Source organism: Marmota monax, unplaced genomic scaffold, assembly GCF_021218885.2.
Source record: "Marmota monax isolate L192 unplaced genomic scaffold, Marmota_monax_Labrador192_F-V1.1 WCK01_AAM20220418_F8-fsc00547, whole genome shotgun sequence".
Classification (NCBI taxonomy): domain Eukaryota; kingdom Metazoa; phylum Chordata; class Mammalia; order Rodentia; family Sciuridae; genus Marmota; species Marmota monax.
The window spans coordinates 81,845-107,500 of record NW_026692833.1 but is presented as its reverse complement, the minus strand read 5'-3'; the positions used below and the strand labels follow the sequence as shown (position 1 = coordinate 107,500).

The 25,656-nt window shown below is 33.5% G+C and overlaps 1 protein-coding gene across 1 annotated transcript; it reads left to right on the top strand.

Moving 5' to 3' along the window:
- Positions 1-8,994: 8,994 nt before the first annotated feature.
- Positions 8,995-24,083, top strand: LOC124095508 (uncharacterized). Its single transcript, XM_046448676.1, has 2 exons — positions 8,995-9,014; positions 23,426-24,083. Exons 1-2 carry the CDS (start codon positions 8,995-8,997, stop codon positions 24,081-24,083), a joined length of 678 nt encoding a protein of 225 aa, XP_046304632.1.
- The last annotated feature ends 1,573 nt before the right edge of the window (positions 24,084-25,656 follow it).

The following is a 25,656-nucleotide window of genomic DNA, read 5'->3' as shown; positions in this document are numbered from 1 at the left end:
ATAATATTAATCATTCTTTTTTCTTGAAGAAAAATCTTAGAAGTAATAAATGTTACATTATATCTCAGATATTTTTTGAAATTAAGATTAAGATTTTATTGTTTGGCCACCTAGAAAAACTCATAAACTCTAACCTTACATATGTTTATGTAATTATTTGATTTGAATTAAATTATTTGGCTCTATATAATTCCTTGAATTTAGTTGATGAGTGTTCATTTGTCTAAACGCCAATTTAATACCAAGTATATAACATATAGACATAAGACAGGCCTGTGTAAATGGATATGTCAGATATGTTAGCTGGCATTTTTTGTTTTTTATGATTGTCACATTTACTTCCAAAATAACCATATTATGCCTTCCTAGGATACATTAAAAGAAATTTCAGAATGTATTTGAGAGTAAACTCCAGAAAAATTTGATACACATTATAACCAAAGCCTAACATTATCCTATTAAAATATGACTGCACAACTCGTGTGATTTTTAAATCATGTACAAGCAGAAGAATGATGTTTTACTGCATATCTGTATAATGTGTAAAAGTACATTCTGTTGGCATGTATAACTAATTAGAACAAATTTTTAAAAGCCTATAGAATAATATTAAAAGCCCCAAAAGAAAAATATCAGGTCACATTTAGAGGCAAACCTACAAGACTCCTTTAGTTTTTTTGTTGTTTGTTTTGTTGTTGTTGTTATTTTTAGAATACATGACAGTAGAGTCTATTTTCATCTATTTATACAAATATGGGGTACATATATATTGAAATTAGGATACCAGTTTTGTGGATATATATGATGTTAAGATTTATGTGGTAAAGTATCTATTTAGTTGCATTGTAATAAATAGGAAGGTTGTGTCATATTCTTCCCACTGTATTTTCTTATTCCCATCCCTTTTCTATTACTTTTATTTTACTTTTTTATTTCACTTAAATTCTATTTTCTCTGTTCCCTTGCTCTGGGTTAATTTTCACATATTAGATAGAACATTAAACCTTAGTTTTTTCTGGAAATGGCTTATTTTATGTATCATGATACTCTCCAAATTCTACTATTTTTCAGCAAATGTCATAAAGGGCATTCTTATTTATGACTGAGTAATATTCCTGTAAGCACATATGCCATAGTTTCTTTATTCAATTATCAGTTCAAGAGCACATAGGTTAGTTGATAGCTTAGGTATTAGGAATTGAGCTGATATAAGTATTTATAGAGCTGCATCACTGAGTATGCTGATTTTAGCTTCTCTGCCTTTATTTTGAGTAGAAAAAATGACTGGTAAAATGGTAATTCTATTTCTAGATTTTTTGAGGAATATTTATGCTAACTTTCAGACTTGTTTTACAATTTGCAGTAAAGGATTGCATTTCTCCCACATTTTTGCCAACATTAATTGTAACTTACATTCTTGGCAATTTCCATTTATTAGAGTGACATAAAATTTAAGTGTAGTTTTAATTTGCATTCCAATAACAGCCAAAGATGGTGAACACTTTTCACATATATGTTGAATATTTGTGTTGCTTCTTCTGTGAAATATTTATTTAGTTATGTTGTCTATTTTTTTAATTTGTTGTTGTTGTTGTTATTGCTGTTTTGTTTTGTTTTTTGGTGTTAAGCTTTTGAGATCTTGTGTATTTTGGAAATCAATGCCTTATCTGAAGTGCAGTTGGTAAAGATTTTCTCTCACCCTATAGGCTTTCTCTTTAAGCTCCTGATTATTTCCTTTGCTGTGAAGAATTTTAGTTTGATATCCCATTTATTGACTTTTTAAAAGTTTTATTTCTTGCATTTTATGAGTCTTGTTTAGGAAGTTGGTTTCTAACCTGACATATTGGAATATTGGGTCTATACTTTCTTCCAGCAGATGCAGTGTTTCTGGCATATCCCTAGATCTTTGATACACCAAGAATTGAGTTTTATGCAAGATGAAAAATGAGTGTTAAATTTTTCTCCACAGCCAGGTTCTTGATTGGTCCCTGCAAGGACAGTTGGTCAGAAATTGTATTGGTGGCCAACTGGAATCTGCTTAGCTATTGCCTGAGTATATATACATGGTAACTGTGTAAAATCAGAACTGCTTCCAGCTTGGCCTCTAGAGATCTTAAAAAGCAACTCTGCAAACACAATCTCCTCTACCCTGTTCCATATACCTCCTTTTAGGACAAGAGAGAACCCACACAACCAAAAAGTGACAGATTTCCCCAATAAAAGTCAACATTGAAAAAGAAGCTATATTTAGAGAAGACAATAAATAGAAAAATATCCCATGTGCATGAACTTGGAAAATTAATATTGCTAAAATGCTTACACTAACCAATATATTTACAGATTAAGTGCAATACATATTAAAATAGCAAAGACAATGTTCATATAACTGAAAAAACTGTGCTAAAATTATATCAAGTCATAAAATACTAATAATAATCAACATATTCATAAGGAAAATAATCTGATGCTATCAATATACTTTAAAATGTTTTAAAGTTATAGTAGTCAAAACAGCATTGTACTGTCATTGTAAACATATTTGAACACAATGGCACAAGCCTATAATCTCATTCCAGGCTTCAAGCTTCAAACCTATGGATCAAAAAAGAGAAGTTGAAAACAAATGCCTGTACTTAGAGCCACCTTATTTTATTTTTTATTTATTTTTTACATCCATGACAATAGTGGAATGTTTTACACTCATTATTACCCATTTACAGCATAAATTTTTGTAACTCTGTATATAAAAGTATGTTTATGCCAAATTATGCCATTATACTTATACTTTTTTTGCATTACAATTCTTAATACTATATATATATATATATATATATATATATATATACTATAATTTTTCATATCTCTGTTTGAATATAAGGTATGTTCAAATCTTCTTACATATATATTTTTTAGAATGAGGACCATCACATTCCCCTATCATTGCTATTCCCCTTTTCCCTCCCTTTCCCTCCCACCCACTTTCCTATCTAGAAATAATAATCCTCCCATGCTCTCCCTCCCTATCCCACTTTGAGTCTCCCCCATTTAATCAGAGAAAGCATTCAGTATTTGTTTTGGGGGGATTTGCTAACTTTACTAGCATAATCTTTTCTAATGACATCTATTTACCTGCAAATGCCAAAATTTTGTTATTTTTTAGTGCTGAGTAAAATTCCATTGTGTATAAATGCCACTTTTTTATCCTTTCATCCACTGAAGGACATCTAGTTTGGCTCCATAGTTTAGTTATTGCGAATTCTGCTGCTGGAAACATTGATGTGGCTGTTTTCCTGTAGTATGCCGTTTTTAGATCCTTTGGCTATACTCCAAGAAGAGGAATAGCTGGGTCAAATGGTGGTTACATTCCCAGATTTCCAAGGAATTTCCTTACTGCTTTCCAAATTGGCTGCAGCAATTTGCAGTCCCACCAGCAATGTATGAGCATACCTTTTTTCCCCACACTTGTTGCTGTTTGTCTTCAAAATAGCTGCCATTCTAACTGGAGTGAGATGGTATCTTAGAGTAGTTTTGATTTGCATTTCTCTGATTGCTAGAGATGGTGAGCATTTTTGCATGTATTTGTTGATTGATTGTGTATCTTCTTCTGAGAAGTGTCTGGTCAGGTCCTTTGCCCATTTGTTGATTGGATAATTTGTTTTTTTTTGGTGCTTAGCTTTTTGAGTTCTTTATATAACCTAGAGATTAGTGCTCTATCTGATGTGTGAGGGGTAAAAATTTGCTCCCAGGATGTAGGCTCCCTGTTCACCTCACAGATTATTACTTTTGCTGAGAAAAAAAATAGTTTGGATCTATCCTATTTGTTGATTCTTGGTTTTAATTCTTGGGCTATAGGTGTCTTATTAAGGAAGTTGGGGCCTAGCCCCACGTGATGGAGATTAGGGCTTACTTTTTCTTCTATTAGATGCAGCAGCGAGCGTCTCTTGTTTAATTCCTAGATCTTTAATCTATTTTGAATTAAGTTTATGTATGGTAAGAGATAGGGGTTCAATTTAGGGTAGATGAAAAGGTTATGTCTTTAAAATATTCTGTTGAATAGAATATTCTGAACATCACAAGTTTGTGTAATAGAAACATAACCTCATATATCAGTATAGTGCAGATAGATCATTCCTGAAAATCTGTTGATTTATTATAAACAAAAATTACTAAATATAATCAGTTCTTAAATTTGGGAGTAAATATAATTCTCCAATTATTACAAAAGAAGAAAAGATTTCATTAATGATAGTTTTTACTCTGCATTTTTCTGGGGATTTACAATGAAATATACATTTGACCCACTTTCCCATACACATATATGAATACACCATCATATATATATATATATATATATATATATATATATATATATATATATATATATATATATATATGCACAGGACACTATCTGTACATTAAAAATAAGTAAATAGAAAAACAAAAATACTTGAGGAAATAAAAAGGAAAAATATGAGAGGGAAAGATAAAATAGAGAATTAGAGAAAACTATATTCCATGCTTTTATAATTATGTCAATAGAAATATAAAGTTATTTATTTTCAAAAGGAACAAAGATTCTTTTAAAAGAATTTTAAAATGAAAATTTCATTTTTATATGAAAAGGGAAAATATTAGGAAGTGATGGCAACCAAATAACATTGTAATATTATCTTTAAGTAAAAAAAGTAACAAAAAATCATCATTTTGTATAATAATAGACCAATTAAAGCATGAAAAAATAGATATACACTGGAAATGAGCGTAAGAAAGCATTTTATTAAACTAACAAAAATTGACCTAATTCTAACAATACAATATGGTCTTAGGTTTCTCTTGGAAACATCTTGAGGAGCTCAATAACTGGATTACATTGTTGTTCTATTTCCAGATTTTGAGAAATATAAATTCTGATTTTCATAGTGTTATTATGATGTTGGTGTAAGTTCTTTATATATGTAGTTTCTCTAATATTTGAAACTTTTATGGGTACTGGACATTGTCAAAAGTTTTTCCTGCCTCTATGTACATAATCATGGGATACTTGTCTTTAAGTCTATTGATGTGGTGAATTATATGTATTGACTTTGACATTTATGTTAAACTAAATTTACATGCCTGGGATAAAAACCCACTTGATCATGGAACAACATTTTTTAAATGTGATTTTCTTGGTATATGTTTGTTAATGTTTAATTAAAGATTTTTGCATTTATTTTCACCAAGGATATTGGTCTAAAGTTTTCTTTCCTTGATTTAAGGAAATACTTTCTTTCCTTGATGTATCTTTCTTTGGTTTTGGTATCAGAGTCATACGTGCTTTTTAAGATGCGTTTGACATTTTTTTATTTCATGAACAAAAATTGAAAAGATTGGTATTATTTCTTCTTTAAGGGTCTAGTAGAACATGGTAGATGGATTCTTATACTGGAAACTTTGGGTTGAAAGTGTTAGGAAAACAATTTTAATTTTATTGTTGTCACTGATATGTTCAAAAACAAACTCTTTGTTTTGTTCATCTTTTGTATTTATTTATTCTCAATTTCTTTGATTTTGACTCTGATTTTAATTATGTTCTGTCCTCAAATGATTTGGTGTTTTTAATTTTTTTTTGGTCTTGTTTTGTTTTTATTAGACCTTCACATATAATATTAGATTGTTTACTTGGCATCTTTCTATTATTTTAATGTATAGCTCAGTGCTATGAAATTTTCTTTAGAACTTAGAACTTTCTTTAAAATGTTCCAGGGATTCTGACATGTTTTATCAGTATTCTCATTTATTTCTTGGATTTTTAAAATTTCTCCTACTATTTATTCATTACTCAAACATTTTAGAGCCTTTCTTGGCTTTTATCTCATCATTGATTTCTATCTTTATTTCATTATGACCTGATAGAATAATATTTTTTTAGCTAGTAAGAAGTTATTTGTGACCTAAAATATTATCTATTTTATAAAAACATTTCATGGTGCTGCTGAGAAGAAAGTAAATTCATTTGTTGATGGATAAAATAATCTACAGATGTCTAATCGGTCCAAATTATTAGTTTTACTTCTTAGTACTATAGAATTCTTATTTAATTTATTTTGGGTTATAAACAATTGGTAAGAGGGGCTTGGTAAGGTCATTTTTTAAAAAAAGATGGATTATGATATATTTTATTCTTAATATTGAAAAATAATTCTTGGATGTATGCAGATGTTTCATTGTTTGGGCCATATATTTCATCATTTATCTTATTGATGTCTGATTTTTCTTAAGTAGTATTAAGCACCCTTCTTTTTTATCTTCTGATTAACTTTGGCTTGAAATCTATCTTAAAATATATGAGAATAGCTAGCCATTCTTATTATAAGACTCATGTGAATGGTATGACTTCTCCCATTCTTTCACCTTCAGTCTGTTTATGTCTTGTCAGGTGAGTCTCTTTTTTTAAAAATTTAATCTGCCAATCTATGTATTTTAATTGAGTGGTTTGACCATATATTCAATGTTATTATTAAAAAAATATTTTCTAACATTTTAATTTATTGCTTGTGTTTAAATTGGATTTGATTCTCCCTTAATTGACTATTCTTCTATGATAATTACTCCCTGGTTTGGTTTCATTTCTTCTTCATGAAATATTTTATTGAATATGTTTTGTAGCACAGCCTTTCTAAATATAAATACCATTAGCCTATGTTTATCATGGAAAGATTTTGTTTCATCTTTCATCTGAAGTTTACTTTCTTTTCCTTAGTATACTTGGTTTTTTTTTTTTGTTTATTTGTTTTGTGTTGTTGTTTGTTTGTTTGTTTTTATCTTTGTATATATTATTCTTATCTCTTCTGGCTTTTGGGGGCCTAGGTTTAGAAATCAGTTAAAATCCAAATTGATTTAACTTGCAATATGACCAACCATTTATCTCTTATAGCTTTTAAAATTCTACCCTTATACTATAAGGATTTCATTATAATGTGTCTTGAATTCTAAATATATTGTGATTTTGTATATTTGAAGTTTTATATGCTCCTTATATTTAAATTTTTATTGTATTCTTATTTTGTTTTGTTTTGGGGTTTTTTTGGTATTAATTTTATTGAAAAGATTCATGTAACTCTTTTTCTTGTATTTTAAGGCCTTAATCTACTCCAATTATTCATAAATTTGTCCTCTTGATGTTATCACAGATTTCTTGAAAAAATTTATGGTCTCTTAACATTTTGAGAGACAGCTCAACATATGAATTACTATGGTTATCTAAATAGTTTCATTCGAAAGCAAAACAGAGGGGACTGTCTGGATTATAGGTTTAATTATCTACTTACAAAAAAACAAATGGGCATAATAGGTATGGAAATGCTGGCATTCCAGGATATAGTCATTTCCTAAATGGATAACTCAGGATCAATAAGGATGGAATAATTAGAGAAGAGCTTGAGTAAATCCCCTTCCCAATTAGCAACTGACCTAAGGGTTGGTCTAATGACCAGGGCTCAATTTACCTGAAAGGAGGCTTCACTGAACACAACAAGACCACTATGATAGGCCCATGTATGAGTTTGCCACAAGACAAAGGAATCAATCTGGAGGCTTGGTCAACAAGACCTTTAGTATCATCCCAGGTTAATTTTTGTGAGGTACAATTGCATTGTTGAGTCGTTTGCTTGCAAGATGTCTCCTCCAGAGTTAGTTCCTTTATCTTCTTTGTTGATAGTTCTGGGGGTTCAGGGCTCGACTTTTCTGTCAGGTACCTAGATGGGATAAGGCACTTGTTAATATAGGCAAACCCTCAACCTGTGGTTAGGTGGGGCTCTGGACTATCCCATGCATTTGTTATGAAATCCTTTTATAAGGCCATATGTAGATTGGAGGGCCCCATGTGGGGGGCCTAATGCTATTTCTGTAGAAAGTTTTGAAATTAAAAGAAAATATAAAGCAAGTAAGATTTTGTTCAAGGCATTGTGAGGGGATTTGGTATAGTTTCCCCTCCCCTCTTTTTTTGTAGAAAGGTCTTTAAAAAATTACTTGTGTGTTCTTTCTATAATGCCTTGAGCCTAATGGTTATAGGGGCTCTCAGTTAGTGTCATATATGCCAATTATTGCAAACTGCTTAAATATCTTGCTAGTATAGTTTAGCCCATTGTTAGACATTGTTAGACATTTTAACATCCATAACAACAAAACATTTTAATAAGTGTAAAATGGCATTTTTTGTGGTTTCTCTTGTGGAGACTATGGCCATTATACAGCCTGAATACGTATCAATGATTACATGAAAAAAAACATTATATATATATATATATATATATATATATATATATATATATATATATATATTCCCCCAAAAATGGTGCATAGTGTGTGACATCCATTTGTCATAAAGTATTAGATTAGATTTTAACTCTCAGGGATTCTAGCAGTTGTAAAGGGCTAATAGGAAAAAAGGGTGCATTTGTTTTCTTTTTTTGCAGTCTCTGACTGGCTGTTTGCAAGCCTTCTTACTTCTGCTTTTATGCAACTGCCATGGCTGAGGCCAGCAGAGAGACTTCAGTGGCTTGTGTCCCTATAAAATGTGTGGCCAAAATCCAGTCATCTAGTATGGCATTACATATTGGCACCTCTGCTGCTCTATGTTCCTTATTTAGTTCTTCCCAGATCAATACCTTGGTTAAGGCCTCCCTAGCTCCTTCATTATATGCCTTCTTTACTCTGTCAATAAACTGCAGCAAAGCTTCTATTTCTTTCTGCCTTAAGCCCTGTATAGAAACTGTACCTCCCCCAGCTATCAATTTCCACCAGGCTCTTAGAGCACAGAGCCACACCTGATCAAAATAATTTGATGGGCCTGTAGTTTCTACCACAGAGAAACTGTAGATTTCTTCTCCCTGCAAGTATTTAGCTGGGAGGTTGACATTTGTGATATGGCTCTGATTCCCAATACTATTCAGATTCATCATAGAAAAATGTCTGCCACTTCAAAAATGATGCAGGCCAAGAGCTGCTCCGGCTATGTCTATCAAGTTCTTAGGGTAAGTAAGTTAAAGACTGAGTGATTTGAGCATATGCTCTGTAAATAGCCCCTGGGTCCCATTCTCTTTTACTACTTTTTTTTTAACTTCTTCAGGGTACCCAATGTGTGTGGATACCAAATGGCAGGGTGTGGTAGTGTGAGGCCCATTTTGACTAAAATCTTCTATTCCCTAACTCCACTTTTTATCTCTTAACCTACATAGATCTTCAAAAGACTCTCTGGCCTCCTGGAATGGGTTTCTGGGAGATTATGGCTTGGGACATCTGGCGACCTAGTAATTTCTAAGCTGTCATAATCCCTTGCTGGCTTTGGCATTGCCTCATAAGGAGGAAGTTGCCATTGACACAGGGAAAGATATAATCTTTTCCTGTCAATAGAAGGTGCACTTGCACCATTGGTGATCACATCTTTCTACACAATGAAGGCTAGTGGTACTTTTTCTTGTCTCTCTCTGTCCTGCACCTGTTGTGCTGCTTGCTTTGAAGCAAATTTTTACCCCAAGTTTCTTGGGCCTCCTGAAGTTGCTTGCACTGAAGTAGGCTTTTGCATCTACTTGTCCCCCCCCCCTTTTTTTTTAATCTCTCACAGCTTCATCTTCCCTCAGAGTCATCATTATATGCTGTTTCAGGGCCCGCTAAACTTTACTGAATGGCTGTCACAATAGGAAATATATATGGTGTAATGGTGAAGTATACCCATGTCTCACTTCGGCTTGCCACACATTTGCCATTATCTTGTCCCATATCCTAGGATCAAAAACATCAACAGCACTAATCTAAGTGCTACTGTTTACTATAACACTCCAGAACTTCTGAGCTTTTCTCTTCTTCATGGTTAAACCTCTACTATCTAAGAGAGTAAGTAGTACTTGCAGCTGTGGATCTTTGATGGAACTCAGTAGGTTCCCCATTTCCCCTTCCTCACTGGTGTGTGAGGGGCTACACCTTTTTGTATAGGCTTACCTCAGGTCCCTGTTTGGGTACCAGCTATATGGGTGCTCTCTCATCTAATGAGGAGGTCCACAGAAAAGAGTAGAGGAGAATGTGGCTGTGGAGTCACTAATCAAGACCTCTGGAGTCAAAACAGGAGACAGGTCTGATTTTATTGCACAGTTGCTGTGTATATGCACTATGTTCCTTATTTAGTCTCAGGTAGTAGCTAAGCAGATTACAGGCAGCCACCAAACAATTTATTGCAACCAATCAAGGAGCAGGCCATAGAGCAAGCCCTGAAACTGATATATGAGAGAGAGAGAGAGAAACAATTCCTAAGTACTCCCCAGTATGATACATTTCGATTTATCAAAGTTTAAGGAGGGAAGACATAAAAGGAAAAGGTTAAGTTTTTCTTGTAGAGTTGTCTGGCCTCAATATAAAATAGACCAAAAGATTTGACCCTCTAATGGACCATTATATTATAAAAATATTTCCAGTTTCATCTGTGTTACAGCAGTGAAAACAAATGGGAGAAATTCTTTATGTTCATATGTTTATGACTCTGTATAGAATCAAGAAATATGGTAACACTGGTAATTGTTGTTATAGATAATACTCCATTGAGACTAAGAAAAAAAGAACATATTAGATGACTCTTCACTTTAGGTTTCACTGGGGAAGGGATATAAAAAATTGTGAAAACCTTTTAACCAGTTCCTTAATTATTATTGGGGCTTCCTTTTATCTCTAAACTTACTCTGTAATTAAAGCATTAGTGAAATAATTAAACTGAGAGATCCAATGAAATTAAAACAACTTCCTCATGCTGAGTTTAAAACTAAAAAGCTACATGTTCCCTGACCTTATGGTTACCTAGGAGGCTCAGAGTGGAGACTACCGGCTACTCCAGCATTTTTGCATAAATCAAATGCATCTGTATATGTATTATTCTGGCCATTTGTCCCATTTTGATACATTTTCTCTTATAAAAGTTTTCTTTGCCCCAGAGTTTCTACCTTGGAAATTTTGAAACAAAAGTTTCTTTCTTTCTTTAAAGCTTCCTTTAAATAAAACCTATTTGCTTGCCAGTTTGCCAAGTATTTGACAGAGAATGCATGAGTCACCTCATTTCTTTCCCTATATGATAATAGTATCACTTGGGAACAGTTTTGGTAACACAGCCTAAAGAACATATCATTCCCTTAATTAAAGTGAAAGGGAAATTTTGAAGTATAGCATGCCTGTGTATCAATTTCAAATAAGAAATTAAATGTTACATTTTAAGGTCCTGAAAGAGCAAAAAGAGATTAATTCCAAAACCAGTGGAAGACAGAAGTGATTAAAACAGAATTAAATTCAAGAGAATAAAAGTGATATAATGGATCAATGCAACAAAGAATTTGTTCTTTGAAGAGAAGAAAAATTGATTAACAGTCAAAGTGAACAAAATAAATAAGATAAAATTAAACATGGAACAAAATCACAGACATTTTTGAGATAGTGATAGTGAATGTTATTAAAACTTACTTTGTAATAACTTGAAAAATCCAAAATATATTGATAAATTTCCATCCCATAAATTCTATCCACAGAAAATCAATCCAATATAGAAAATTTAAAGTGACCAATGACAAATAAAATAGTGAAAGAAGTATTTAAAAGATTTCCAACAATAGAAGTAACCGGAAACAATGAATTACCATATGAATTCTACCACATTTTTAATAGAACTAATGCCAATGCTTCTCAAATTATTTTATGACACAGCAATGAGGGAAACTTTCACAATTTGTTCTATGAATCCTATATCACCCATTAACAAATGTAGTAAAGGACATACCAAGGAAAGAAAATGAGACACCAATAACCCTTACAAACATAAATGTAAGATATTCACATTCTTCATTCAAAAACATATTAAGATTTTATATCATGATAAATTTCAGCTTCACTTCAGGAAAGAAAGATCTGTTCAATGTATGCAAATTAACAACGTAGTACCTCATTTATATAAATCAAAGGAGGAAAAATTATGTGATTATATCTATTAGAATAAAAATTGAAAAACTCAGTGTTAATTCATATTAAAAACAGTGAAGAAATTGTGGTAGAGGGAAGCAACCTCAATATCATAAATTGTGTCTATTACAAACCCAATACTATGTGTGGAATATTATACTGTATGTTGAATATCATATTGTTTGTGGAAAAATTGGGAAAAAAATTAAAAAATAAGAATAATGTAGTAATAACTGTATTAGGTAAGATCCATCAATGAATGCTAAAGTTGGTTGGTGAAAAAGAAAGGTTTTGCTAATATCAAAGTAATTACCCCAAGACAGTTATTAAATACAATAGAAAAATAAGATAAAAAGAAAGAGAAATTTGTAATGGAGAAATCAACAGAAACCTCCTTGGTCATGAGACCATCACCAACAATAAGACATAGAATCATGGACCCTGAATATGATGCACTGTGAAGGATACATGTCAGTCCTGGCTTGTCCTAACAAAAATGCTAGTGTTCATTTAAGTCATAAAGAAACATCTGTCAAATCAAAAACTGGTGATCAACACTGTTTTTAGAATGTTGAGACCAAGAAAGACAGAAAATATTGAGGAACTGTCCTAGATAGGAGACATAGATAAATAAATAAAGCAGTAAGACAAGGTGGGATTCTGCATTGGGTTCTCAACTAGACCCAAAAGGGAAGAGTGGTGGAATTAAATTAAAACCTGTATCACATCACTTTATCATTCAGGTTTTGGTAATGGTATCATGGTTACTTAACACCTTAATGTTAAGATCTCTATTTAGGGACTAGCTGGGTAAAGATTAATAAGAATTCTCAGATCTATTTTGCAACCTTTAAATAAATTTGAATTCTGTTAAAAACACAAGTTTTAAAAGTCAACATTAGTCCCAGATTTCCAATGAAAAGTCTAGGTTGAGATGGTAAACCTATTAACCTTCTGGCCTACCCAAGTCGTTGCTTAGGTATCAGAGGTGGTGATGGAAGATGTAGCTGGAAATAGAATAATTTGAAATCTTTGATTAATAGTACCTTGAATGAAAAAATATAAAACTATATAGAATATAGGGTTTGGACACGAGTCTCCATGGCTACATTAGTCCATAAATGTACATATTGGCCTTGTTTTCTCACTAGTGAGTTGTGGATTTGCCCTGGGATGACAGTACTCAGCAGTGGAGACTCTCAAAGGTCAGAAGACATGAAGCTTCTATTAATGATATCAGAACAGATACCCAAGGGAAGTCATTTGGTTGGGGGAGAAACAGATGAGCAATAGCAGAACATTCAAGAGAGATTACCCATAGAGCTGATTTCCCACTCTGGAGAACACAATAAAATAGGAAAAAAAAATGTGATCCCAAGAGGCAGATGTCAATGAAAGATTTTCATGTTTTTTTTTTTTTTTTTTTACTTAAAATAACAGTAATTTCAGGCCTTATATTATATGTTAATGCTCATCCTCAATTCAAAGGTGGAATTCTTCAAGGCTTTGAAGAGATTTTCCACATAGAATTGCAAAGGCTCTAATCAATCTCCATTGAACTATTGGGAGAGATCATAGGTCTGCAATTCCTACCTTTTTTATAGTTGTACTATATAAATAGTGTTGAGAACATCTTTGGATCTCTAGTCAGTTTTCTTTAAAAACATTTCATGGGATATTGATTAAAAAAACATTTCTCCAATAATTTATAAAAATTATTACTATTATAAATAAATATATAATGATTTGTAGAACATTTATATATATTACATATAGGTATATTTTATGTATATATATGTAATATTTTATGTATAAAATAAAAATATGAAACTATATTGAATATTTCCCCTATGTGGCACAGAAATGTATGGGTCTGAATATATCACATATTATGTTATATATTTATTTAATCTTTCTGTAAGGCAAATAATTGTGCTTTTGAATGGGATATTTTTAGAGGAAATTTTTAGAAAAATGCTATTTTTAGAGAAATGCTATTTTTATAGAAAAATTTTATATTAAAAATATTACTAACACGCAGAATAATAAAGCAATGGACCCTTTCTACATTAGACAGAAAACTTACTTTGTGTATGTCTGTGTGTACACATTTTCACACAAATTGTTCAAGATCTAATAGAGTGCTTTATACATACTATGATTAAGCATGCTATCACTGAGGTAAACCTTTAGGCTGGAAAACCTGTTTCATAAAAGAGCTATTGAGACACCCTGCTTAAAGAACAGGAATAGGAAATTTCATTAATGGTTGTTTATGGGAATTTCAGTCCCAATTCACATAGAAATTTAACTCAAAGGCGGTCCATTAAACATATAATCAGAAACAAAATCAATTCAGATAAAAATCACACACTTGAGGATCTATTTAACAACAGAAATGTTCTACATTTTTTCCATCTTCCCACAAATTAATATACAGTTAAAATCTTTCTTAAATTTTTGAGCACTTCCTATAAGATGACATAGCTAATGAAATTATGGAATTTACTTATGCATCTTCCATTTTCACATATTAGTGGCCTCCCAAATCATTTTATTCCTACTATCAAGAGCATTAGTGAACATTAGTGAGCACTTTGATCTCACTTCTTGAATTTTTCTACCATAATTGATTTCAAGAAATGTGATACCATTAAGAAGATATACATGTCCAATACACATTTTGTCTACACTGCTATATTTCAATACTTTTGCCAGTTGTAAAAAGTAAAACATTTATCTTTAAAAAGAAGACAAATTGTTAGTATTCTCAGAATTCAGTAGCATTTTGGTTTATATTTTCCCAACATAATCAGTGCTATAAAAAAATAAAATTGTCAACTTATGCTTCATTACAGTTTTATCAGCATTTTACATTCAACCAACCATAAATATTATCTCATATTCTTGAAACTCTGTCTACATTAACACCTGCTAGGTGCTATAACAAATAGATGACTTCAAATTTTTAAAAATATTTAATTGTATTTTATTTAAAAAAAATCAAACTCATGTCACAAATATCTAAAAATATAAAAAAACTAGCCACTTAAAATCATAATCTGAGTGTCAAAAACACAATATTGATTGAAATAGGTCAGCCCCACAAGAATGCCTTTCCCATTTTGGAAAAAAGGCTAATTTATATTAACAACTGCATGCTGAGGACATATAACTATAAAGAAAAGCAATTATGTGGTTGTACTGAATAAATTTAAGAGTGGTATGTAGATGGATGTTTTACTTGCGATAACATATTAAGGTATACACTTACGGTTTCTGTATTCTTTCATCTCTATAAGATACCTCACAATCCCAATAACTTTAAAAAACTCAAAATCCTTGATAAACTTTTTCAAGTTTCTTTTAATAACATAGCATGTAGACTTCATAGTAATTCATGTGCATAACTGTATTAAAACCTACTCTGAAGCAACACTATCAAGCTTCAAGTTGCTGCTGCTGTTGTTGTTGTTGTTGTTTTTCCGCCTTCCATTGTGTCTAAACCTGTTAGGTATAAACAAAATATTATATTCAGACATTCTTTGATAAGAAAATTTAATCATCTTGTTTCCTACTCTCTGTAATTGCTTTTTATTCTTTTAATGGAGATATTTGTTTTAAACATGTGAAGTTTTACATAATTTCAAAGTCAAAACTACTTAACCTATTTTATCATCTACAAAAACCTTTGTTCCTAACCACATTCTGTTCTTTCTCACTATAGGAAACTTTACATTTTTGTGTCTGGTTTGCAAATATAAAGGTGTGTAGGGGGGTGAGGGGTGCATGTATGGGTGGGTGTACGTGTGTGCTTGTGCACATGCATGTTCAGATCTATTGCATCACTCACAGAATGCTATTAGGCACCTTGCTTTCTTCATTTAGTAAATTTCTGGACATAACTCTCTTATCACTGGGCAAGGATATTTCTTGTTTTAAACATGTGAAGTATACTATTCCATTTTGTGAATGTACCCTATGTATATGTATACTATTCCATTTTGTGAATGTACCCTAGTTTATTCAACCCATTATATATGTAAGAAGAAGCACATATAAATATGATAATTGCATAGTTTTTTGTGTTATTACTGAGTAATTTTGGGATAAATATCTAGTCATGCTGAATCAAAGAGTCAATGTATCTGCAGCTTTAATAATATGTCCAATATTGTAGTATACACGTAATTCATTTTGCACTCCAATGAACAATCTATGTGAATGTCTTTTTTCCCACAACTTGTCAAAAAGAATACATTTCAAAAGCATATGAATTTTTCTTTAGTGTAGGAGATTAAAAACGGCATGTAAGCGTAATCCCCAACCTTTCAGTGTATTTTTTTCTGAGGGAAACCAGTCCTAGTGGTTCTATATCACATAAATTTATTAAAACATTTTGAGACAGAATCTCACTAAGGATTTGACCCCTGGGTTGCTCCACCGCTAAGCTACTATTGATTTATTTACTTTTTATTTATTTTTTTTTATTTATTGCCAGAGCAATAAATAAATTGTCAGTATGTGGTATGGTTTTATAAAGATGAGGCTGGAATTTGATCATTCTCTCTCAGAACCTCAAATTGCAAGTTTATAGAAATTAAACACTACATCAAGTGCTATGTATTTTTATATAAAGTTCCTGAATACTGGCAAGTTAATTTGTTTGTGGGGATGGCAATGTCCTAGAACTGAATCAACAGATACCAAGGATTTGAACAACTTCATTGTCACTATATTCATTTGAAATTCCTGATATGTGGATTTGAATATTAAGCCAATTTTTCATACAAACATAGTCATAGAACAATGTGGAAACTTTATCAGCTTAAGAGCTGTCAGGTTGTAGTTTTGCACACTGAAAAACAGAAACCACACACTATCCTTAACCCTAGAGGCTTGTAGTGGATAGATTGTAACTCTAACAAGATGACCACAGTAGCAGAAAAAGGAAACATCACAATTGGAACAGAATAGCCCTGCACCTTAGGCTCAGTGCTGTAAAAGTCCCAAGATACCATGAGAGGAAAGCCCTAGCCTGTTGACAAGTTTGTACCCATACAAGAAATATGGAATGCACCCTTCAATGGAAGTGCACAAACTCTCTTTCCTTGAATTTCCTTGAATTTGCTTGCTTATTTAAAAGTCAAATCCCTGGGCTTGGGTTGTAGCTCCCTTGTCTCACATGTGTGAGGCATTGGGTTTGATCCTTAGCACCACATAAAAATAAAGACATTTTTTTTTAAGTCAAAGCCCTGATGCATCCAAGGCTTAGATTTTGGAAATTATTCCTCTGTGTTGGGTGCCATTAATACAATGTTGCTTCCATATTTCCATGTCCTCACCCTCTTTTTTGCTACAATACCACAAACATTAAAGAAAATGACTCATGCAGAAGTGGAGGCTGAGAAGTCCTACAATAGGCCATGGGCAAACTGTACACCTTGAGGTGCCAGAAGTTGGGAGTATGGCTCATTTTGAGTCAGAAAGCCTTAGAACCAGGTATTTTGGGGGCTGCTTATGTAAGTCCTGATGTCTGCTTGTGAAAGTACCTAAAGCCTAGAGTTCTGAGGTTCAATGTCCCAAGTTCAAGAGAGAGAAATAATTCATTTCTGTTGTATCTTGCCTCTAAGTTTATTGGGTAGTGCTACATTAAGGTTATATCTTCTCCATTAAATTCTCTACTCCTGCTACCAATCTGCTCTAGAAACATCATCACAGACACACTCAGAAACAATACTTTACCAGTTCTCTAGTTGTTCCTAGATCCCATGAAATTAGCATATAATTCATATTTTCATGACTGTTTCAAAAATTTGTAAAAAGATCAACTTTGATCATGGTTTCTCTCAGTCCATGGTTGGCCATTTCCATTGTTCCAAGCTCAGGGTAAGGTAGAATACCACAGTGAAAATGCCTGGTAGAGATAAGTGGCTCAACTCAGGACAGCCAAGAATCGAAGAGATTTGAAGCAAGGAAACAAAATACCCCCAAGTGTGCCTCCAGAGACATATTTCTTCCAGCCATACCCAGTTATCTACAGATAGATACCTTCAGACTGTAGTTTTTTTTCAAAAGTATAATCCATTGATCAGGTTACTATTCTGATAATTTAATCATTTCACTTCCTGCATCAATATAGTAGTTTTGCAGTATACCTCATATTTTGTTATAACCAGGAAGAAAGGAGTCATCAATGAGAGGGAGGGTGGGCAGAGAGGGCAGTTCTGATACCTTCCTCTTCCCCAACGCAATCCTAAGTCCTGGCTCAGGTTCTGAGGAGATTCCATGAAATGACAGCTTCATCATACTTTAGGAGTCAAGTATCCCCTGGTTGAGGAGTTACCTTTCTCTTTCTGGAAGACACTTTGGCAGTCTCAGGAAATGTGCTAAATGGGTCTGAGTGTGGGAACCAAGGTGTTCTCATAGTGAGAAATCAGATTTGGGGTAGGATTCTCCTGTCTTTCACATGAAGGACTAAAGTCTAGAGATTCTAAGTGACTCCCCGCTCATCAGAGGTTAAAGCTGGAGGAAAAACCCCAAGTCTTCTTATCTACAGATACCCTCAGCACTGTAGTTTTTTCTTCTGATCCATAGCTCCTGTCAGTTCTCTGCCATGCTGCCAAAGGAAGGAGAAATAGAGGCGTTAATTACTTGAGATTCTCTTCAAAAGATTTATTGGATGTTCCGTACCTCCTCCAATAATCTCAGTGTTTCCATCCCCCTTAGGATGCCTACTCTTGCTCTAAAAGAGTGAGGCAGGATTTAGGGAGCTTAGAAGATTCCAACTGTTTGCCCTTCCTCAGGTTCTCTTGACTCCTAAGAGGGAGTCTGCTCAACTGAGAAAATCAGGGCAGGTGACAATGGTATTTTCTTTGGTAATGGTCAAATGCCCCTATAACTTCTACTCATTTACATGACTTATAGAAACATAATTTTGAAAAATATAAATTTCCTACTGCTTTTTGAGCATAAACACAATTAAAGGAGAAGAATATGGATTATTTTTAATCTTAATAATTTTTTCCTCATTGGCCCCAACTAAAGGCAACCTAGTGTCGCTCAATAGAAAATGGACACACAAATTGTGCATGCTTCTACCATAAAATGCTATGCAAAAATAAAATGCTGATACATTTAACAATACAGATTAAATTTAAAAAGCATATGGAGAAAAAGTCACTCTGTGTTTTCCAATCAGAGTCACACAAAAGCAACTGATAAGAAAAATCCAAATAGTGATTATATCTGGGTGATGGGCAGGACATGGTGGCTCATGACCGGCAAGAGGCCACACAGGAACTTTTTGGCAGAGGGAAATATTCTGTATCTTGATCAAGTATAGGTTACAAGGTATAAAACGATGTGAAAATATATTGATTTTCACATTAAGATTTGTGTATTTTGTTCTATGGAAATTATACCTCAAATATAAAGTGAAAAGAAGCAAAACATACAAGTAAAACAACAAAAACTATAGTTTCTCCCTCTTCATTATCCCTATCTGTCTTCTCTCCTCTCTGCTCACTTTTATTCCTGGTTCACTTTATGTGGGAATTTCTAGAATTTTGACCATAGTAAGTATGAAATGAAAACTACATATATTTACAAAACTTTAAGCACTATCAGGTAACAGTTTTTAGGAAGTAATTTCTGTTCCAGAAATATTTCTCAACTCCTTCTCTGTTCCAGTCCTTTATAAGTATATTGCTTGGAATTGTCTGCCAAGAGTAGTCATAGAAACATAAGAATGTTTTGATTTACTTATTTCCCTTACAATTTGGTGGTTACTCTAATTTGTACTTCTGAAAAATCCTCCTTCACATTTTGAATATTCCTTGGGGTAACTGTGGTGACTTCTTGTTTTTCCCCAGTTAAAGAGATTCTTAACATTTCCAGATGTCCTTTTGGTTTCAGCATTTCATCATCTCCATGAAGAGGCTTGATTGACATTGGATGGAACCACAAAATCGGTCAGGTGGGGCCATTTTTATTTTGTAAAGGATCCTCATTATATTTTTGGTTAGGGCCTACTGATTTTACAGTTGGCATTTTTTAACTGAGGGCATCTGAGTATTACTCTGAATGTAAATGATAACTCATGACATTGAGTAATACTATCTTTACCATCTCTTTTCTCTTAATGTAAACAGTCATGAATCTGAGTGTGTGAGGCCAGGTGTAAATGATTAACTCATAGCTGGGAAACTGAAGTGATGGCAATACAAAACCATAAAGTGACCATCCTTCTGTAAGGGACCTGCGAAACGTCAGAGGAAGAGACCACCAAGAGACTGTCTCATGCAACAGCAAAAAGGGTTTATTTGGAGACCAGCATGATGGGGCTCAGAACTCACTTGAATAGAGCAAAGAGCCCTGAGAACAGCTTAAGCAGAGCTTATATACTTTCCCTGGAGAGGGCAGGGAGGGAAGTTCATTGATGGGTCAGGGCAAGTGGGCAGTTTGCCTGCAACCGAGTGAGGGAGTGCATCCTGCAGTTTGGCAGTTGGGAACAGCACATTCTGGGAACAAGATTAGCAAACAGTTCTCAGGATTTCAACAGTGTTTTGTTAAGCACACAGAAAAACAGAGTGACAAGTACCTATTTTATTAACCTTTCATTCTATAAATTGAAAATTTATTTGCTCTTGACAAATAAAGCATCTGCCCTTTGAGGTGCTACTTTCTTAGTATGGTAAAACATAGGAAACATAAAGCTGATATATTAACCATTTTCAAATCTACATGTTTTATGTTATGAAATACATTTAATTGTTTACATCCATTTCCAGAACATTTTCATCTTCCCCAGCTGAAGCTCTGTCCCTATTTGCTTCCCATTTCTTCCTCTCCAGCCCCTGGCAACCACCATTCTACTTCTTGCCTCCATGAATTTGACTCCTTTAGGGAGTTTGTATAACTGGGATCCATATTGTATTTAGCCTTTTGTGACTGGCACATTTCACTCAGCACTCTGTTTTCAAAGTCTACCTATGTTATACCAAATGTCAGAGTTTTCTTCTTTTGCATTTTATACATGGAGCCTTTTGTTTATTCATCAATGGACATTTGAATTGGAATCACTTTTCCATTACTGTGAATAATTCTATGATTATAACTGTACATATATCCAAGAAACCTGCCTGGAAAATTTGAGGCACATGCCATTAATTTGGCTTGCTGGGTCACATGCTCAATCTAGATTTTTTGAGGAATCACTGTCCAGTTTTCACATAGCTACACCCATTTTGTATTACCACCAGCAATACACAGGTGTCAAATTTCTCTACAACTTCCCTGTACTTTTTAAATTTTGGATAAAAGTATGGCACTGTAAAATGTCTCCATTTAAGCTGAGATAAGGAGACAGGAAGTAAATTTTTTCCCCTCAATATGCTTCTATCACTAGGGCATACTTTCATTTTCACAGGACAATGAATGGCATGAATGACTGTTTTTATAATTGACATAGGGCTTATCTATTTGTTGATACGCTTCATGAGAAAAAAATACTATTCCCCATGAAGAGAGCCAAACTGTACTTTGTCTAACTGTGAGGGCTGTAGAGACTGCACTTCCACATAAATCTATGCAACTTATTGAATATACATGAGCATCTTATTCAACAACATTTTGCTCCATTCCCTCAACTCTAAAACAAAGAACATAATGTAAGGCTATCATATGAATACATGGGGATGTATTAATATTTGCAAGTGTTTGGGGCCTGTCCTATCCAAAGGATAGAGTGATTATGTAAAGACTATTGTGTTGTAGCCAGGAATTTGTTAGTGTTTGTTTAGAGTTCCAAATTCTATCTAACGACTCTTCTTTTCCTGTAGGTGGTTCATCTCTTTTGTGTAACTTTTCATTCTGGCGGGATATTTCCCCTTCCCTGACCAACATTTCCTGCTTCTCCAAAGAACATCTGTTATCCAAACATCTTCCAAATGTGTGAATTCACCTACAAAACACATGGGTAAATTTTAAATAAGTTATATAGGCTTATTGAAATTTGGTCTTTGGAAAAACATGTCCCACACCCTGTTTCAGATATGGAAAGCACCAAACCTTCCCCAAGCTAGCACATTTCCCTGGCAGCTATAACACTCTCCTTTCTGATTCCTTCCCTCCATCAAAGTTTACTGATCCTAGGTCCATTCCCTCAGGCCAGCATTCCAGGGATTTGCTCATGGACAGCAAACTAACCAAACTAGCAATTTGTTCTGCTGTAACTTCCCAAGTAGTTAAACTGCAGCTTTCATATAATTAGAAGCATATTTCACAGAAGACTGTGGAAATGGGTATGTGTTACAGATACAAAGCTTTGTAGTAATAAAGTAATTATTTGGAAGCCCCTAAAATCTTCTTCCTGTTCTGTGCCACATGCCTAGTGACTTTGGACCTACATTATGCTTTCTATGCTTTCTGCTAAACCACAAAGGGAGGTTCTCTCGGGGTAATTTTTTATTATTACTAACACACCTGAAATTGACCAGATATCCACATAAGTTGTTCATGGAATAAATGTGACATAAATTTAGCTTCATAGAAGACATTTGCTTCATGTAAAATACACCTGAATATTTTTTAATTTGCATCAAAAAGAAGCCAAACTATCTAAAGTTTGAATTTGAGCAAACAGTGGGTAAAATATAATGACATGATTTACCATGATTTCCATATGGATCTTTAAGGCTATATTTGCTCTGGCTTTAATTATAAATGTATGTAAACTTTTCATTAAAAAATATACAAACTATGTAAAAAAATGTAAAAAATGAATTACCTTACCCTTAGAATTACTTTTGTTACTTCTTTTGTATGCATATTTTAAAATTTAAAAACTGATGTTCATATCTATTTGTATATATAAGAAAATCAGGTATGTTTGCCTTTTGACACAAATTGTCATTCCATATGTATCATTATTCATTTTTTTCTTTCTTTCTCCAGCTCATAGAGATTAACTCATTCTTGATAATAACCACATAATATTCCACTGCAATCTCACACAATTGTAATGTGTTTGAGTATTCATCTGTTGATTGGCACATAGGGTTATCCAATTTTTCTCTATTGCAAATGATGCTGAAACAGACATCCCATTACATATGCATTTGCAGACTCTTGGCTTCAATTCTCAGATTTAGTGTTGCCAGATAAGTAGCACATTTTGGCTTTTAATAGCTATTTCCAAATTTTCTCTGAAGTCATGGACAAATTGATATTCCTGCCATAATCATGGATTTCTAGGCTTCTTTTTTTCTTTTTTGAAGAAATAAAATATTTTAAATATTTAGAAGAATATTACACATTAGAAACACATAAACATCTTTTATACAAGAAGAATATCATATAAATATTGGCCATGCTCTGAACCATTACTCATACTAACAGTTTGTTTTCCTACACCCTTTTGTGGTCCTGGCTGGACTTCATGACTCGTCTACAGTTTTCCTGAAGTGAAGAAATGGATATGCAAAACGATTGGCCTTCTTTGCAGTTATTTGGCATGGGTTTTTGGGGTAAGCCTAGCCAACAGCAAATCCTGGCGCATATGGGAATTCAAGAGCAAGAAGGTTCGGTTTGTGTTCATTGGACTTTGGGAAGCTTATTATTATCAAAAGCTTAATGTCTCTGGTACAATTGTTGATTTTCCAATGCACAGCACTATCAACAAGAGCTGGGTCATTTCGATTGAACTTCAATATGGGCAGGACCTAATGTTGTTGGCTAATTTTATGAAGACAGTAGTCTTGGTTTTCACCTCAATGGCCATCATGCTAAACTGGATCAAAGCCCCATTCCCAGATTACCTGAAAATGTGTTACAATATCTCATCCTTCTATCTTTTCCTGAGCTGTGGTTGTACAGCTGGTGCAGTGAGCTGGAACTTTGCCAAGGATTTTTATGGCCAGACAACCCTTGACTTTCCAACTACCTTTCCTGTTAGCAAACGATATCTAATAAAGAAGCACTTCTCCTATGTATTCCCACTAGGAATCCTGACTGCCACCTTCTCATTTGTCAGTGCCTGCATGTTTCTCTTTGAGATATGCTTATTGAAAAGGAACCAAGTGAAGCCCATGGTTGTGGGAAAACATTCATAGCACAAGGTCTGAACTGGTCGTCTTCTCTTGGAAAAGATTGTCAACAATTTTCCTGAAGAAATACACACACATAAATATTCACTGAAAATAAAAAATCCATTGGCTTTCTCAGGGTGTGTCCAAAGCTTATATCCTCCTGTGTTCTGTAAGGTTGTTACATTCTTTGAAGGTCTTCACTTCCTGAAATTTGCAGGCAATCAAAGGCAGTAAATTGTACCCATCTAATGCAAATGTGCATCAAAGAACACAACCAACTTCAAACTGAAATGGAATTTGTAAATCAGTTTGCTTATATAATTGGGGAAATTATTGAGTTTAAATCTAACTGGTGAGATGAGAGCTGGGTTTCTCAGTATTGGCACTATGAAGTGTGTGTGTGTGTGTGTATGTGTGTATGGGTGTGTGTATGTGACAGGAGTGTGTGTTGTTCACTGAGGAACAGTGAACAACAGATCTACTAAAATGCATATAGCATTTTCCTCTTTTCTTGACTGTAAAAGCCAAAAATGTCCAGATACTTCCAAATAGCCTCTGAGGGGCAAAGTTGCTCCCCATTTAGAACCAATGACTCAGGCTAATGGAAGTTATGACATGCTGAGAGGATTTTCAGGCAAATTTCTGACCAAAATAAACTGAATTGTCTTGAGGTACCTTTAACTCAGAAGTCTATTTGAGATGATTTTGTTTTCTAGTCTAGTGCAAATTTTACAGGTTCAAAGTCAATAAAAAATATAATCTTCAAAGTACCAAAGTCTTTATGGTAGAGGTTAGAAGCTGGATAGATTCAAATGAGGAGAGAATTGGGAAGCTTAGATTATATATTTGAAGAAATGGCCTGAAATAGAGCATGAAGGATAAATTGAAAACATGATATAAAACATTTAAGAGGAAAGGAAGATAGGGCAAGAATGCCCAATGAATGTGCCAACACATTTTGGTGCAATACAAAAAGATTGTGGAAAAGGAATAAGGTGAGGATGAAATTCTAGCAGAATTGATGAAAGACATGCATCCTCAGACAGAAAATACAGTAAAACTTCAGTATGCTACATCAAAATAGATTTACACCTAAACATATAATATGAAAATAAAAGAAAACTTCTTTGAGGAAAACAGAGAGAAAACAAAGTCACAAAATCTAAAATTAGATGATAGACCTATGACTTCTCAACAAAAGCAAAAAATAGCAAACTAATATCCCAATATCTTGAAAGACATTACTGATGAGCCAATAATTCTACATTTACTAACTGATTATTAAAGGATGAGAACAAATAATTGCAGGTGTAGCTCAGTGATACAGCATATGCCTAACATGCAGAAGGTCCTGGGTTGATATTCAGCACCATAAAATAAAGAATGAATTAAAAAAAACGAAGAATGAGGACAAAATGGAGACACTTTTTCAGATAAATAACAAAATAGGGACTTTGAAAAAACCAACTGGGCCCAGGATGCAGTTGTATCCAGAGGCAATAATGAACAAAGAAATTGATAAGTCGGTGGGTAAATACAATGTACTGATCATAATTTTTTAATGCCTGTATCATGGATTTGCACAACAGTTGTGTAG

Excerpts from the sequence above, each read along its gene's own strand:
- LOC124095508 (XM_046448676.1), top strand. The coding sequence starts at position 8,995 with ATGTCTATCAAGTTCTTAGG. Across the intron at positions 9,015-23,425 it reads ATGTCTATCAAGTTCTTAGG|TTTTCCTGAAGTGAAGAAAT; the intron begins GTAAGTAAGTTA and ends ACTCGTCTACAG.